Source organism: Electrophorus electricus, chromosome 6, assembly GCF_013358815.1.
Source record: "Electrophorus electricus isolate fEleEle1 chromosome 6, fEleEle1.pri, whole genome shotgun sequence".
In the NCBI taxonomy this organism is placed as follows: Eukaryota; Metazoa; Chordata; class Actinopteri; order Gymnotiformes; family Gymnotidae; genus Electrophorus; species Electrophorus electricus.
The window spans coordinates 27115398-27130518 of NC_049540.1; the positions used below are offsets into that span (position 1 = coordinate 27115398).

The 15121-nt window shown below is 46.9% G+C and overlaps 1 protein-coding gene across 3 annotated transcripts in view; it reads right to left on the bottom strand.

The window, feature by feature from the left end:
* Window positions 1-3955: 3955 nt before the first annotated feature.
* The window catches only part of bcr (BCR activator of RhoGEF and GTPase), a 65554-nt gene continuing 54388 nt past the window's right edge, over window positions 3956-15121 (bottom strand). The window contains exons 17-24 of one of the 3 annotated variants that reach the window (XM_035526924.1): window positions 12696-12755; window positions 12234-12343; window positions 10652-10791; window positions 9970-10104; window positions 7865-7970; window positions 7606-7768; window positions 7309-7360; window positions 3956-7113 (exon numbers count right to left, since the gene is read on the bottom strand). In XM_035526924.1, the coding sequence (XP_035382817.1) occupies window positions 7067-7113; window positions 7309-7360; window positions 7606-7768; window positions 7865-7970; window positions 9970-10104; window positions 10652-10791; window positions 12234-12343; window positions 12696-12755 (813 nt within the window). In that variant the 3' untranslated portion in view covers window positions 3956-7066. Of the gene's footprint in view, window positions 7361-7605; window positions 7769-7864; window positions 7971-9932; window positions 10105-10651; window positions 10792-12233; window positions 12344-12695; window positions 12756-15121 lie in introns of those variants that run through there. The other 2 variants (XM_027004146.2, XM_035526925.1) reach the window with 2 other exon arrangements.

The following is a 15121-nucleotide window of genomic DNA, read 5'->3' on the forward strand; positions in this document are numbered from 1 at the left end:
TTTTGGCTATTACTTGTGACGATACTAACAAAATAAATATTTTTTTATTTTATTATAAAAATATGTTTTTTTTTAATTTATTGATTTATCTTATTTTACCAATTCTTCAATTCAGTCGACTGAGCCCACTCGGAGCACTGTAGTAACATCTGTGTTGGCTATTTTTGGTGTGCTAATGATAAAACCAAACAGCTTCCCTGCGTTAGCTGTGTAAGGGTGGTGTGTTATTCCCTCAGGATCAACAGTTATGGAGACCAGAACAATCAGACCTCAATTTCTAAATTGAGGTACATGTCAAAGTGGTGGAAGCTTTCTACAGCCAGCCCACGGGCCCTCCGCCTTATACGCTGCCACACCTCAGTGAAAGAGGGCGGATTGGAGAAATCAGTGTCCATACGCAGGCGACGCGGACAAGGCTTCTACTGTTGTAGGGTTGGTAAACAAATCTGTGGTGCCCATGCAAATGATTGTTTATGTATTACCTGTCACTAGGGTCTGTAATGAGGACAGTTAGGGCTGCATCCTGGTTCAGGCAAGCAGATCAAATCAGAATACTGCACAGGCTGCCAATCAGAAAGAGCGGAGGGTGGAAGGCAGGGCCACAGCGAGCAGGATCCGAGTGCTGAGTCAGTGGGGCGGGACAGAATCGTGCCTGGGGTGGTGGTGGGGAAATGAAGGGACTTCCTCGAGTGTGTGTGTGTGTGTGTAGTGGGGTGTGTGGAGGGTGGGCATTTGCTAGCCTTAATATATATTTTTTATTAAACAGACAAGGATTAAATAGAGATTAATTATTCATTTGCCCCTGTAATAAATTGGCTCGTATTTGCTCACCAGTGTAAATCTTTGCCACATAAACAGAGCTTTAAAATCAACTTAGAAAATGATTAAATTAACATGTGTGTGTCAGCATAACAAATAAAAGGTCAGCTTGATGCAATGTGGTCACTCGTGCAAAGTGCGAAGGAGCAAAAAAAAGTCACAAGATGCCAAAAGATTCAGAGACGTGGTCAGGGCAGCAGCAACAAGACAGGTGATAGTCAAAAGCTGTTAAACGTCAAAAATGAGGCTTTCCCTCATGACAAAAACCCTCCTGTCTACAGAGAGGGCCCAGGAATAATATGTGGCATTCTTCACAGCTTCACAGGACTCCGTCTGCCACGACGTGTCCACACGCTGCTCCCTGATTGGACACGTTCGTGTGCTCATTCAGCTAGACTACGCTTAAAGCATGACATTATTCAGCCGGAATGCACATTTATGAAGACACATGGTGACACGAGAGAAAGAGAGAGAGAGAGAGAGAGAGATTAAAAGAGAGAGAGAAACATTTGTTTGGCAAATGAGTCTTATGCAAATGAGTGTGTCTGTTTCTGCTGAAGGGTTGTATTTTGGTCAAGGCTGCAGTATGAGGTGGACTCACAACAAGGGCTATCACAGATGAAAACGTTTCCCTTCAATACAGCTGCCACTCAGCTGTCTATCAGTGTGTTGAGAAGGCCAGACTGGGGTGTATGTCCAAAATACTTTGACATTATTCCATTTTTAATGACACTTTATTTAAACTACACAGTTGGTTTATTTTAACCTAACTTGTTTTTGTTTCTTTTCAAGAGTCAGAATGTCTCAAATATTTATCCACATGTGATTGCGTCACTGGGTTTTGTTGGAAACTAGCAGCTAAACTCTGAAGGATCAGCTTGTTGCTAACTCTGATGTAAGAAACACACACACCCACACACACACAGGTCTGCAGACAGATGCACGTGTTCATCTAAGACACAATTCACAGTTAGGTTTCTTTAATGACGTGCACGTCACTGAATTGCCTACATACTATTAGGTGCTTCCATCATAGCTGTTTTCATCGTAATTACTCAGAGTTTTGAATTCAATAAACGCCATAGTGTTGCAGTCCAGACCGAGCCACAGTATCATTTACATATCATACATTTTTTGCTTGTTCATACACACGTGATGCCTCTGCCGGCTGTATGATAAGTGGCATCACTTTGAGTCATCCTGAACTTCTGGACACTTCTCCACAGGCACTACGGGTGTCCTTGCCTTTTATGAGACGAGAGATGACAAAGAACCGCAGGCGTGAAAAAGCCTGGCTTGGCTCGGACAGTGAGAACCGGACCACACCAGAAACGCACAGATTACACACAGTGGCACGGAGATAGCAGCCAAGCATTATCTAAATGCACAGGGACGATTATTCATGCATGAAAAGTGCACACGTGGACGCGGAGGAGCCGCAGCCGTGTGGTTTGGTGCCGGAGCAAACGCCACACTCGTCCTGCGGGCCGGCGTAACCAACAGTAGCCGTTCTCCTCCTCCAAAAAGAAACGGACATTCGGAAGAACTTGAGGGCATTTCAAATTTCCCCCTGCGGACGACACTATGGTTTAATGTATTTTTTTGTAAGCAGTAATGTCAGATCGTGAAGCTGACCTGGTGGAAGCTTGAGCAGTAGCTCAGTAACAGGGAAGAGGCAGTCAATGGCGCTTTTTCTGGACACAGGAAGTGTGTGGGCTTTCTTTCAGCAGGGTGGTGCGGGCCGATATTACGTGATTGACAGATAGAACATAAGACAGTGTAAGCCTGTTTGCAAGTTACAAACACTGAAGGCTGAGAGTTTCCTTCTGTGAACTCTCTTCTCCCGTTTGTGATAAAAACCAAACATGGCAACCTCGGCTTCCACAGAGAGAGAGAGAGAGTGCGTAGCAGTGAAATCTGGAGTGGCAGGCTTTTGGGAACAGGCCTCTGATGGCCAGCTGATAGGCTATCTGTCCCGAGCCAGGCCTCAACGGTCAGAACATGGCAGCCAAGTGTCAGGGTGGAGCTGTGGTCGTACGGCAGAGATACATCCCATAGAACCATAAGCAGCCATAATCAGAGAGCCGCAGAGCCCCCGGGACAGATCCTCCTCTCCGTCTGTGCACAGCGCCGAGGCCACAGATTGGCCAATTCCATCTTTCCTTCATCCATCCATCCTCATTTTTCTCAAAGCACAAAGTTCCGGGGGGGGGGGGGGGTGATGCGTCACATTTTGTGTGTACAGAGGGAGCGCAAATACAAAGAGCTGATTTCAGGAACAGAATATGAATGTTTCTTGATCAGAGGCTTCTATTAGCATAGTCATGTGACAGAGTAAATGTTGTTGTTCAAGATAGCTCTCTTCCAGATAACCTGCTCCGATCCAGTCTCGGAGGAAATACTACAAACATTGCAGTGATAGAAAACATTAGTACTGAATCCTGTTATAGCTTTTATGGAAGCATTAGAGCTTATAGGAAATTCCAACACATAACTTTACATTTTTAATTGCATTTGAATTAAACTACATAGTTTGTTTTATTTTAAAAAATAATCACTAACTTGGGTAAATATTGTTTTTACATGTAATTGCTGCACTGGGTTTTCTTGAAACTACCAGATAAAGTCTTTCTGGAGGATCAACCTGCTGCTATAAGATATACACGTCATATAAACCCCCCGTCCGTTGTAGCATTTAGGACACTACAGTGAAGAACCAACGAGTTAAAGGAAATTCCCACTCAACACAGCATTCAGAAGAGCAACTGATCCTAGGAAAAGTTTCTTCTGCCTTTTGGAATGAATATTCATGTGACATAATAGGATAATAAATGTTAAGAATTAAATAATACTGCGGAAATTTAAAAAAAAATAATTAACCCCCCCCCCCAAAAAAAAAACAATGGCATTGTGGGACTCCACAGACTTCTGTTCGGTTTTGACTGCATTCTGTCATTTATTTCTGTGTACAAAAAAGTATTTGATTGTTTTGTGCAACCACCATCGATAGATTTGCTTGACCTAAGCTAAACACTACTGCGCCCATGTGGGCGTATTGAGGAATTAAAGAATACTTGGAGAACGCACACCGGTTTTTCATTGAAGATTTAAAAAAAGAAAGACACTGAAACAACAATTACATAGATAAAGGAGGCTTTATTTATCATTTGTGTACAAACAGAGGTTGCAAACGCCTTCCAAACTGTTGAGTTTTCAGAGAGAAGTGTCCCTTTTAACAGCTCCATACCCAGAACACCAGCATGTTGGCTAGATAGGTCAGTAGTGGTTGGGATGTTGGCAAGATACAGGGGAGAAAACACCACATGTTGATGTCCACCAATCTTCATAATTACCCTTAAAGCTTTTAACACAATCTAATATAATGTCCAGGGGTTTGACAGACATGCCCATAAAATAACATTTCAAAAACTATTACAAAAGGTTTTTGGGTGTCTCGCAATTTTTAATATTAACCAACTAGGAATTCTGCTCCACACTTCGAGCGAGCCGTCATAGACTCGGTTAGACTGGAGCGTCTTCGCTTCTCTCAAGCTCACACTCACACTCCCTGTTCTCCAAGGCCCAGTAAGGAAGGAGGGTCACGACCTCTCCGTTCTGCGCTGGTCTTCTCTAGACCAGACTGCGATATTACGCTGCTCTTTGAGAAGTGAAGCTTCACCAAAGGCCAAGTGGCAAGATTTCTCAAAATCGTGGCCGAATGCAAACAAACCATTCTTAAATAAATTGTTATCCTTCCCCTCAGTTGATGTCTATTTCTATATGTAATTTCTTAAACATTTAACAACTAACAGCACAATAAATAAAGAAATAATCACAACCAGAGAGTTTTGTATAAGGTCCTGCTTTAATTACGGGAAGGAGATGAATTTGGCTTCTGCCTTTGAATCTACTGGCAGAAACCTGGCTGGCAGAGACTCGCCTCTCAGCAGTGCCCTGCACTAGCGACTGGACTGAAGCGTGAGGAAGAGGAGCGTGAGGAAGAGGAACACGGTTTCATCTCCCAGCAGATGAGAAGGGACCTGAGATGAGCAATGTTGTGTTCAGGTCTGAGAAATGCCAAGCATCAGGTATTAAAAAAAACCAAACTCAAACAAGCATCTCCCCACTCTTTCCAGTATTCCCAGTATACCTCTGTAAGCAGCCATAAGGGTATGAGGCAGTGAGAGAGCAAGAATTGCCAATATGAATATTCAGAATATTCATATGAATATTCCGCTTAAATGGGAAGAACTAACTGACAGGTGATCTTACTGACATGAAACAAAGTGGAATGATGTGTGACAGAACGAGAAACCGATCGGGCGATGCTCCAGTCGGCGGTCAGTGAAATCGCGTCCTGCCGCGGGTCAGGTGCTTTACAGTGAAATTAAAACGAAGCCCCGCCCCTTCCTTATGGGGCCGTTATCTGCACATTTGATGCGGGCGTCAACGTCTTGAAAGCAGTAGCCAAAATACAGTTTAAAATCAACCGCAAGCTGAACTGATATTAAAACAAAACAGTCCAAAAATACTTTAATCAATGAACATGCCTGCATGTTAAATAAAGGTACTAAACCACTTGTAACTTCCTTAAATGAAAATAATATTAAAAAATTAAGAGCTTTAATCTTCTCCTGCATGGGTAAATCACCTGCGTGGAGACTGATATGAACAGCGGATGCTAGTTGGCACAGCAGAAAATGGCTTCTGCATGTTACAGTGCTGAAGGTGAGTAAGGTGTAACAGGGAGGACAGCCTCCCTCAGCAAAGCATCCTACAAGAAATCAGGGGACAAAAACCAGTGCTGTCTGTACTTTTGGCCATGACACCACATATAGGACTATATACAGCGTTACTTAGACACATACTGTAATTTCTTACACAGACACAAAGAGGCACTGCTGTATAATAGTGAGAAAGAGAGACAGAGAAAAAACATACACTGTGCTAAACATCCACATGGCTGAGGCATCCATATACCTCAGGAAACCTCTGTGACGAGGCTGAGGTGAGACGGATGTGTCTGGCGTCTGAGACAGAAAAGACTGGAGTCCCGCCGTGAGCTCCGTCTCCGTTTTAAGCTCTAATTCTAAGAGGGCTTTGTGCTAGCTCGAGAACGCGGCGTCCTTCACAGGACGGGGTGTGCGGGAGAAGACTTCTCGCCTGTGCATCAAACTGAACACAGAGAAAAGGTCAAAGGTCACTCCAGCTATCAGGTTGATGCATCTCATGAGCTAGACACTTAATTATAAGGGAGCAAGCTCATAATGTCTGTCCCCAAAATAAATAATGACAATATATATTAATGCGAATTACACTATTCCAAAAAGTCGTGACTTCAGAAAAAGCTAATAGTAGTAGGCTTTTTAAGTTATGTTCTTACACATTTTTGCAAGGCTGTCTCTCAATACAAAAACATGTCGGCAGAACAAAAAAAAAAGAGAAGAGAACAACTAATCACAACAGAAAAAACTGTCTACTGAACATAACAACTTGAAGAAAGTTAACCTACTGCTTACATAAGGCCAACACAATACTAACTGATAACAGCTGTACTCCACTCAGTAAACCAGAGACTAGGAGAAAACACAACTAAATATTTCAGTCTTCTTTCCCATGTTTCATATATCTCAGCAGAGTAAGCTAAAAACCTAAGAGATCCCCGTGAGTAGTGTGTGTGCCGCGTGCAAAACGGTTAGACACCCACTGCCCCGGAGCTCTCGCGCTGACGTCCGGCGGCGGTTACTTCAGTATTGCTTCCATGAGGCTGAAATGGTTGTAACTTTCGCCACGTCAACACTGGCGATAAACAGAATCAAGTATGTGGTTTGAAACTTATATCTCCTAACTTGTGGACTTTAACTACTGAAAAAAGGAAAGGTCCTAAGAGCTGGGTGTAAGCTAGCCAGATGTAGCTGTAGGAGCCCTGGCGATGAACCCAGCCTCTGTCAGACTGCGGAGGTGTAGCACAGCCTGTCTGTTAGCAGCCTAAGAGCGCCACGGCTTGGAGCAGGCGCACCAGAAAGGAAACGCAGGGAGGTAGGAGGAAGCAGCAGGCTCCGAGAGGCAGCGTCGATGGCGGCCGGGCAGACGTGACAGAGTCCAGGGCTGTGAGGTGGGTAAGGTGGATTTGGGAGCATGGCGTAAGGGCCCACAATCTGTGTAGTTCTTCACTGGAGAGCAAAAAGGCAGAACAGAGGACTAACGTTCAGACATTGCTAAGCTGTGTCCGGATACACTGGAGGTGTTAGTACAGCGTTGTTATCCATGTCTTCAGTTTGGTGGCGGTGCCATCTAGTGGTGATATGTAGAACAGAAGCGAGAGAGAGAGAGAGAGAGAGAGAGAGAGAGCACCGTCGTCATTCCCGCTACTGTCCAGCAGGGGTCTCCCTCGTCCCTCGCGCCTGGGTCCAGTGAGTAAGGCGTAAACAGTGGCTACTGGAGACCCACTCTACACCTCAGTGGAAAAGAGTATGCTCTGTCTCTTACTGTCCGGTGTGGGAATGGTCTCCAGCTGAAGGAAGTACAACAAAACCTGCACCTAAAGCAGGAAATGACAGAACACAGGAAAACACAGATCAGCAGAGAGAGAGAGAAACAAAAAAAAAAAAAACCTGGACGCTAAGCGCGCCTATTAAGTGCAGAGTCTTTGCTACGATGGCTTAGTCTGACATCTGACTCAGGGAAGGACGAAGGACCGACTGTGTCTCCCCTCAATCGTGTAACGCCACAGTAGGATTTGTTTAACATCAGCAGCCAAGCGGCGCGGTCGGCTCTGGAAGGTACCTGGGACATGACCTCCAGGGACCAGCTGTCACCCATGCTGATTGGCTGCGTGGGATTGGCGGGGATTTTGCTGTCTTTCTCAGCCGGCCGAAGCAGAGTTGGCCCGAACACGGTGGCCAGGTTGTGAAGGGACATTTTATTCACACTCTCCTTTTCCGCAACCCTTCAAAAAAAAACACAGTCTGGTTGCTTAATGACACAGAGAGACATGCGCAGACGCACCGCGAGTGAAGAGTGGGAGGAGTCTGAGTGCTCCTACCTCTTCAGGTGATCCAGTAGGAAGAGGAAGGTGACTAGGTTAGGCTCAGGCAAAGACAGGAGCAGGTTCAGCATACAACTCTCCTTCGCCACACTGTCAGAGAGAGCTGCACACACACGCAAAATCAGACGATCTGAACACACGCGCAAAATCAGACGATCTGAACACACTGTGTGAGAGAGCTGCACACACACACACACACGCAAAATCAGACAATCTGAACACACTGTGTGAGAGAGCTGCACACACACACACACGCAAAATCAGACGATCTGAACACACTGTGTGAGAGAGCTGCACACACACACACACACGCAAAATCAGACGATCTGAACACACTGTGTGAGAGAGCTGCACACACACACACGCAAAATCAGACGATCTGAACACACTGTGTGAGAGAGCTGCACACACACACACGCAAAATCAGACGATCTGAACACACTGTGTGAGAGCTGCACACACACACACGCAAAATCAGACGATCTGAACACACTGTGTGAGAGCTGCACACACACACACGCAAAATCAGACGATCTGAACACACTGTGTGAGAGAGCTGCACACACACACACGCAAAATCAGACGATCTGAACACACTGTGTGAGAGAGCTGCACACACACACACGCAAAATCAGACGATCTGAACACACTGTGTGAGAGGGCTATACACACACACACACACACACACACACACACACACAGACGATCTGAACACACTGTGTGAGAGAGCTGCACACACACACACGCAAAATCAGACGATCTGAACACACTGTGTGAGAGCTGCACACACACACACGCAAAATCAGACGATCTGAACACACTGTGTGAGAGAGCTGCACACACACACACGCAAAATCAGACGATCTGAACACACTGTGTGAGAGAGCTGCACACACACACACGCAAAATCAGACGATCTGAACACACTGTCTGAGAGAGCTGCACACACACACACGCAAAATCAGACGATCTGAACACACTGTCTGAGAGAGCTGCACACACACACACGCAAAATCAGACGATCTGAACACACTGTCTGAGAGAGCTGCACACACACACGCAAAATCAGACGATCTGAACACTGTGTGAGAGAGCTGCGCACACACACGCAAAATCAGATGATCTGAACACACTGTGTGAGAGCTGCACACACACACACACACGCAAAATCAGACGATCTGAACACACTGTGTGAGAGAGCTGCACACACACACACGCAAAATCAGACGATCTGAACACACTGTGTGAGAGCTGCACACACACACGCAAAATCAGACGATCTGAACACACTGTCTGAGAGAGCTGCACACACACACACGCAAAATCAGACGATCTGAACACACTGTGTGAGAGAGCTGCACACACACACACGCAAAATCAGACGATCTGAACACACTGTGTGAGAGCTGCACACACACACACGCAAAATCAGACGATCTGAACACACTGTCTGAGAGAGCTGCACACACACGCGCGCAAAATCAGACGATCTGAACACTGTGTGAGAGGGCTATACACACAGGCGCGCAAAATCAGACGATCTGAACACTGTGTGAGAGGGCTATACACACGCGCGCAAAATCAGACGATCTGAACACTGTGTGAGAGGGCTATACACACACGCGCGCAAAATCAGACGATCTGAACACACTGTGTGAGAGAGCTGCACACACACACACGCACAAAATCAGACGATCTGAACACACTGTGTGAGAGAGCTGCACACACACACACGCACAAAATCAGACGATCTGAACACACTGTGTGAGAGGGCTATACACACACACACACACACACACAGACGATCTGAACACACTGTGTGAGAAGGCTGCACACACACACAATCACATGAACTGATCTTCCAAATGTTATTACATGTGCACATAGTAGAAATAATGGGACAATTAGCACATTAAAAATTAAAGTGTTAGAATATTTTAGGGAATATGAATAATAATGGCAGATGGTGTGGAGTGCCACCCAATGCCGGTGTCTACACGGGAGGGAAAGGCCCTGATAGGTTATGCAATCTAGAAGCCAAACGTGTACGTAGTCCTGAGTGTACTTGGGAGTGTGCCGGTAGGTAAAGTTCGGAGTCTGACCAATGCCCCCGGCGAAGTTTGGATAGAGCTCGTCCGTGAAGAGAGGCTCTGGAAGTTCCCGGAAGTACAGCTTTAATGTTCCAGCGATGGCGTTCACATCCATCTCACTCATCATTACTGATACATCCTTATTATCTACGTGTGGAGTGAGGGAGGGAATGATAGAGAGAGAGAGGCAGGCAGTCAGCCAAGGAATCATTTCTGTCACTCACAATAAAAGCTGTTCATTAAACCAAAAGCACACTCAGCATGCGCACGTGCGTGCACACCCACACCCAGACACCCACCCACACACACACCCTTACAGTGTAAGGGGTGTCAAAATTTGAAGAGTAAAAAGCAATGCTGGCAAAGATCAGCACTTCAGTGGTCAGTGATTATATGACCATCAATAACAACTAATATCCTGTAATCATGAAATAAATCTCTTAGAGAGCTTGTTAGTTTATCAGACAGCAAGATTGGGTCATTGGTAATCAAGTGCGCCTGCTCAAAGAGACGGAAAAGATCTGAGGATGGTGTTTTGGCTATTTTGAATAATAAACAATTTGACATCCCTTGGAAGCAGGGTTCTCGGGACTTTGCCCCGACCTCATTTAGCATTCAGGGCCAGTTCTCCCTGTACTGTACCTATAGGGCTGAGCTGTGTTGACTGGCAGGCTGTTCGCCTGTGCATACTCACTGGTGTCAAAGGCCGTTTTGAGAGCCTGGATGTCAGTGGCCACCCCCGAGACGCGGTAGATGCCGACCTCCTCCATACCTCTACGCTCGATCTCCTCCAAGCACTGGCGGACGATGTAGGGTACCTTCGAACGCTCTCGTCTGGATGGGAGAGTGAAAGCTTCAAGTCACTCCAGCCGCGTGAGCGTGCACCGGTGTTCGCCGACAGGCAGGTCACTCCAGCCGCGTGAGCGTGCACCGGTGTTCGCCGACAGGCAGGTCACTCCAGCCGCGTGAGCGTGCACCGGTGTTCGCCGACACGCGGGTCACTCCAGCCGCGTGAGCGTGCACCGGTGTTCGCCGACACGCAGGTCACTCCAGCCGCGTGAGCGTGCCCCGGTGTTCGCCGACACGCAGGTCACTCCAGCCGCGTGAGCGTGCCCCGGTGTTCGCCGACACGCAGGTCACTCCAGCCGTGCATCAGAGCAATCGGGTCACTCCAGCAACTAAACTGCACAACCCTTAATCTGGGCAAGTCCTCTCTACCCCTGCCTTACGGCTCTGTTGCAGCAACATGCAGGGAACAGCTGCATTGTGCAAGCTGCCTGCTACTAGCACCCAATGCCATCAGAAGATGGGGTGTTTTCTGGGGTGTTTTCTGACTAAAAGCACCGTGTGTGTGTGTGTGTGTGTGTTACTAGTGTTACACCGACTGCCTCCTCCCTTTAAAACTGATTAGGCTCAGTAATGGCAATCTGTGTTAGAGTCAATCCACGTCAGCCACAAAAACGTGGCATGGAAAGGTGAAGAGGTTTGTAATTTTCTTCTCTAAAGAGACTTGCCTTCGTTACAACCCTTCTTATTTAGTGTGCACTGTGTCTTCTCAACTTCATGGGCTTTTATCCTGAACTGTCAGTTTCACTCCAAAGTCCCCTGTGTTATCTCACACCCCTTTAGGAAATCAAGTGTGCAGATAACATCCCCCCCATCAGAGAGAGTCCGAGAGTTCCTTATCTAATTACACGCTAATCCAGTCGCAGTTCTGAAGTAACCCTGCCACCAGTTAAAGATGGTTTTTACTCCTTTTGTTTTTTCCCCCAGTTTATTTATTTATTTATTTTTACTTTCTCCTGCATTTCCAGTGAGTGAACTTTTAACCCTTCCATGACTTGTACTGGGATCTCCGGTCCAGCTGGGATTAGGATTATCCCTGGCCAGTGTGGCAGTGACCTCAGAGGAGCAGGAGGAGCAGGCCCCAGCCTTGTTATGGGATTATTGTGGCACTGCGTTGCCATGGGACACAGTGATGGGATTAGGAGGCGGAGAGCCTCTTATCAGGAGAGCTCGTTACTGCTCTCTATTGCCTCTCAGATTAGCATGTCTGTGGATCAGTGAGTGCTGGCCACCTGGCCCTACACACACACACACACACACACACACACACAATCTTGACCCCCAACTTCCAGAGCTGTTCCTTATCCACCTCTACAGCTACATCACCTCTCTGGACCACCTCTCTTCTGTTGGCCCGCCACAGCAAGAGTTTGTTTGAAGTGTGCAGCCAGGCGTGGTCAGCAGCGCAGGCAATAGGATCGTTTACTCACTTGGTCACTGTGGAGATCTTCACCCCAAACACGCCTGTTTGTTTACACGAAGACATTCGCTTCAAGCTGAATTCCCTACTGGTGAACTTCATGGACAACTTCACTTCGATCTACACGGCAAAACAACCACACACAGACCATCAGAAAACAGCAATTCAACAACACACAGACCATCCGAATTATGTAATAATTCAATACATTTGTCAGTTTTATCTCTTCAAATGTTCTTTTCACACTTTATTATGGCGTATATATCAAGAGCTTGGAAAACTACGGCTCCTGCCGGAATCACATGTCAAATGGACATTGCATATGCCGGGGTGTCTGACCTACAGGTGTTGGAGCACAGTGGTTTGCACTCTGGTTGAAGAGTAGGGAACTAGTACGGAATTCTTCACAGCACATCTACAATAGGAAGTCAGGGAGGAAACGTTCTTACGGGAAGGTAGCTTCCATACTCACTCCATTCATGGGAATGACCGTCCGTTGCCAGTCTTTACCCTGGAGCATCTGAGTGTCCAGCTGAGTGACACATACACACACACACACACACACACACACAGAGCTCAGCATTAATGGCATCAGATGTTCTTTAGGGTTTTATCTTCTATGACCTGCGTGGAGCTGTGAGCCCGGTTCCTCCTGTCCCCATGTTCTCATCCGAATCTGAAACCTCCATATGGTCGTACGAAAAGTCAGATCGCATGCACAGATCTGATCAGATCATCATCATCGTCGTCATCGCAGCCTGTTGTGCGTCCTCACTTGCGAGCCAGGGTGAGTACTAGGACATCACCCAATCACCCACACCCACACCCAGGTATTTCCACACACCAAGTGCCATCTCCCCTTGGCACACACACATTCCAAGTGTGTTAACATACACAAGACTGACTGCACTGGAATATTCAATTTCAGATGGAGTTTATCAGTCTAAGTGTAACCTCATAAGATCTTGGCATATTTATCAGTTACTGGTTATTTTTTTAACAACCACTAACAAATATGTAGTGACTACAGTGAAACGAATCTAAAGTTGTGTTGTTAAAAGAGGACTAAGTGAGAGTCTGTGTCCAAATGGATTCCTTAAGAAATAATTCCACCGTCAAAAAACCCCCATACAACCTGTAACTCCAGCACCCCATCATACATACATTTTTCTGTAATCTTATAATAGAACCTTCACATAAATTAACCATATGAGGCATTTTGAATCAAAACGTATTTTACAGGGAATCGTTTCGACATTAGTGACAAAAAAAGTAAAGCACTGGTATGTTGATCTGCACAGAGCCCAGTCTGTCCCACATACAGTGCTCTATAGTAGAGACATCTCAAATGCGTGTGTGTGACCCTGCGTCGCCCCAGTTGGGAGCCTCTGACCTCAGCAACCTTATGGTCAGGGAGGGTCCAGCTCCCCCCACAAACATCCTGGGCCTGGTGGAAACTCTCGCCCCATAGCGGTCACTCTGCAACACACCTTTAGCCATCTCCAGCCCGGCCTCCGTGAGAGCCCTCCCACGGCACCGCATTTCCCTGCAGCCGTGCTGGATGCCCTGAGAGGCTGCTTACGGCTTCCGCCCGTCACTAAGGGCACGCGACAGAAAATTAAACCCCGTTTTTTTCCAAAAGCCCCAGCAAAGAAGAAAAAAACATCAGCACAGCCCGCTGAGCCTTGGTCCAAACGAGCAAAATGGCTGGTTTAAACGCACCCTTCGAGTGCTACTGGCCCTACTGCCAGGCTGAACTGTTACATTCTCACACACGCACACTCTCTCTCACACAACGCACTCTCTCTCCCTCCCTCAAACATACACACATACTCCCTCTCTCACTCACACACACACACACACACACACACACACACTCTCTCTCCCTCTCAGACACTCTCTCTCCCTCACAAACACACACACACTCTATCTCCCTCACAAACACACACACTCTATCTCCCTCACAAACACACACACTCTATCTCCCCCCACACACACACACACTCTCTCTATCTCTCTCACACACACACACTCACTCTCTCTCACACACACACACTCACTCTCTCTCACACACACACTCACTCTCTCTCACACACACACACACACACACTCACTCTCTCTCCCTCTCAGACAGTCTCTCTCTCCCTCACACACACTCTCTCTCTCTCACACACTATCTCCCTCACAAACACAAACACACACACACTCTCCCTCTCTCAATCTCTCTCCCTCCCTCACACACACACACACACACATACACACACACACACACACACACACACACACTCTATCTCCCTCACAAACACAAACACACACACTCTCCCTCTCTCCCTCCCTCACACACACACACACTCTCCCTCTCTCACACACACACACACACACACACACACTCTCTCCCTCTCAGACTCTCTCTCTCACACACACACCCTCTCTCACTCACACACACACTCTCTCTCCCTCTCAGACACTCTCTCCCTCACAAACACACACACACTCTATCTCCCTCACAAACACACACACTCTATCTCCCTCACAAACACACACACTCTATCTCCCTCACAAACACACACACTCTATCTCCCCCCACACACACACACACTCTCTCTATCTCTCTCACACACACACACTCACTCTCTCTCACACACACACACTCACTCTCTCTCACACACACACACTCACTCTCTCTCACACACACACACTCACTCTCTCTCACACACACACTCACTCTCTCTCACACACACACACACACACACACTCACTCTCTCTCCCTCTCAGACAGTCTCTCTCTCCCTCACACACACTCTCTCTCCCTCTCAGACACTCTCTCCCTCACAAACACACACACACTCTATCTCCCTCACAAACACACACACTCTATCTCCCTCACAAACACACACA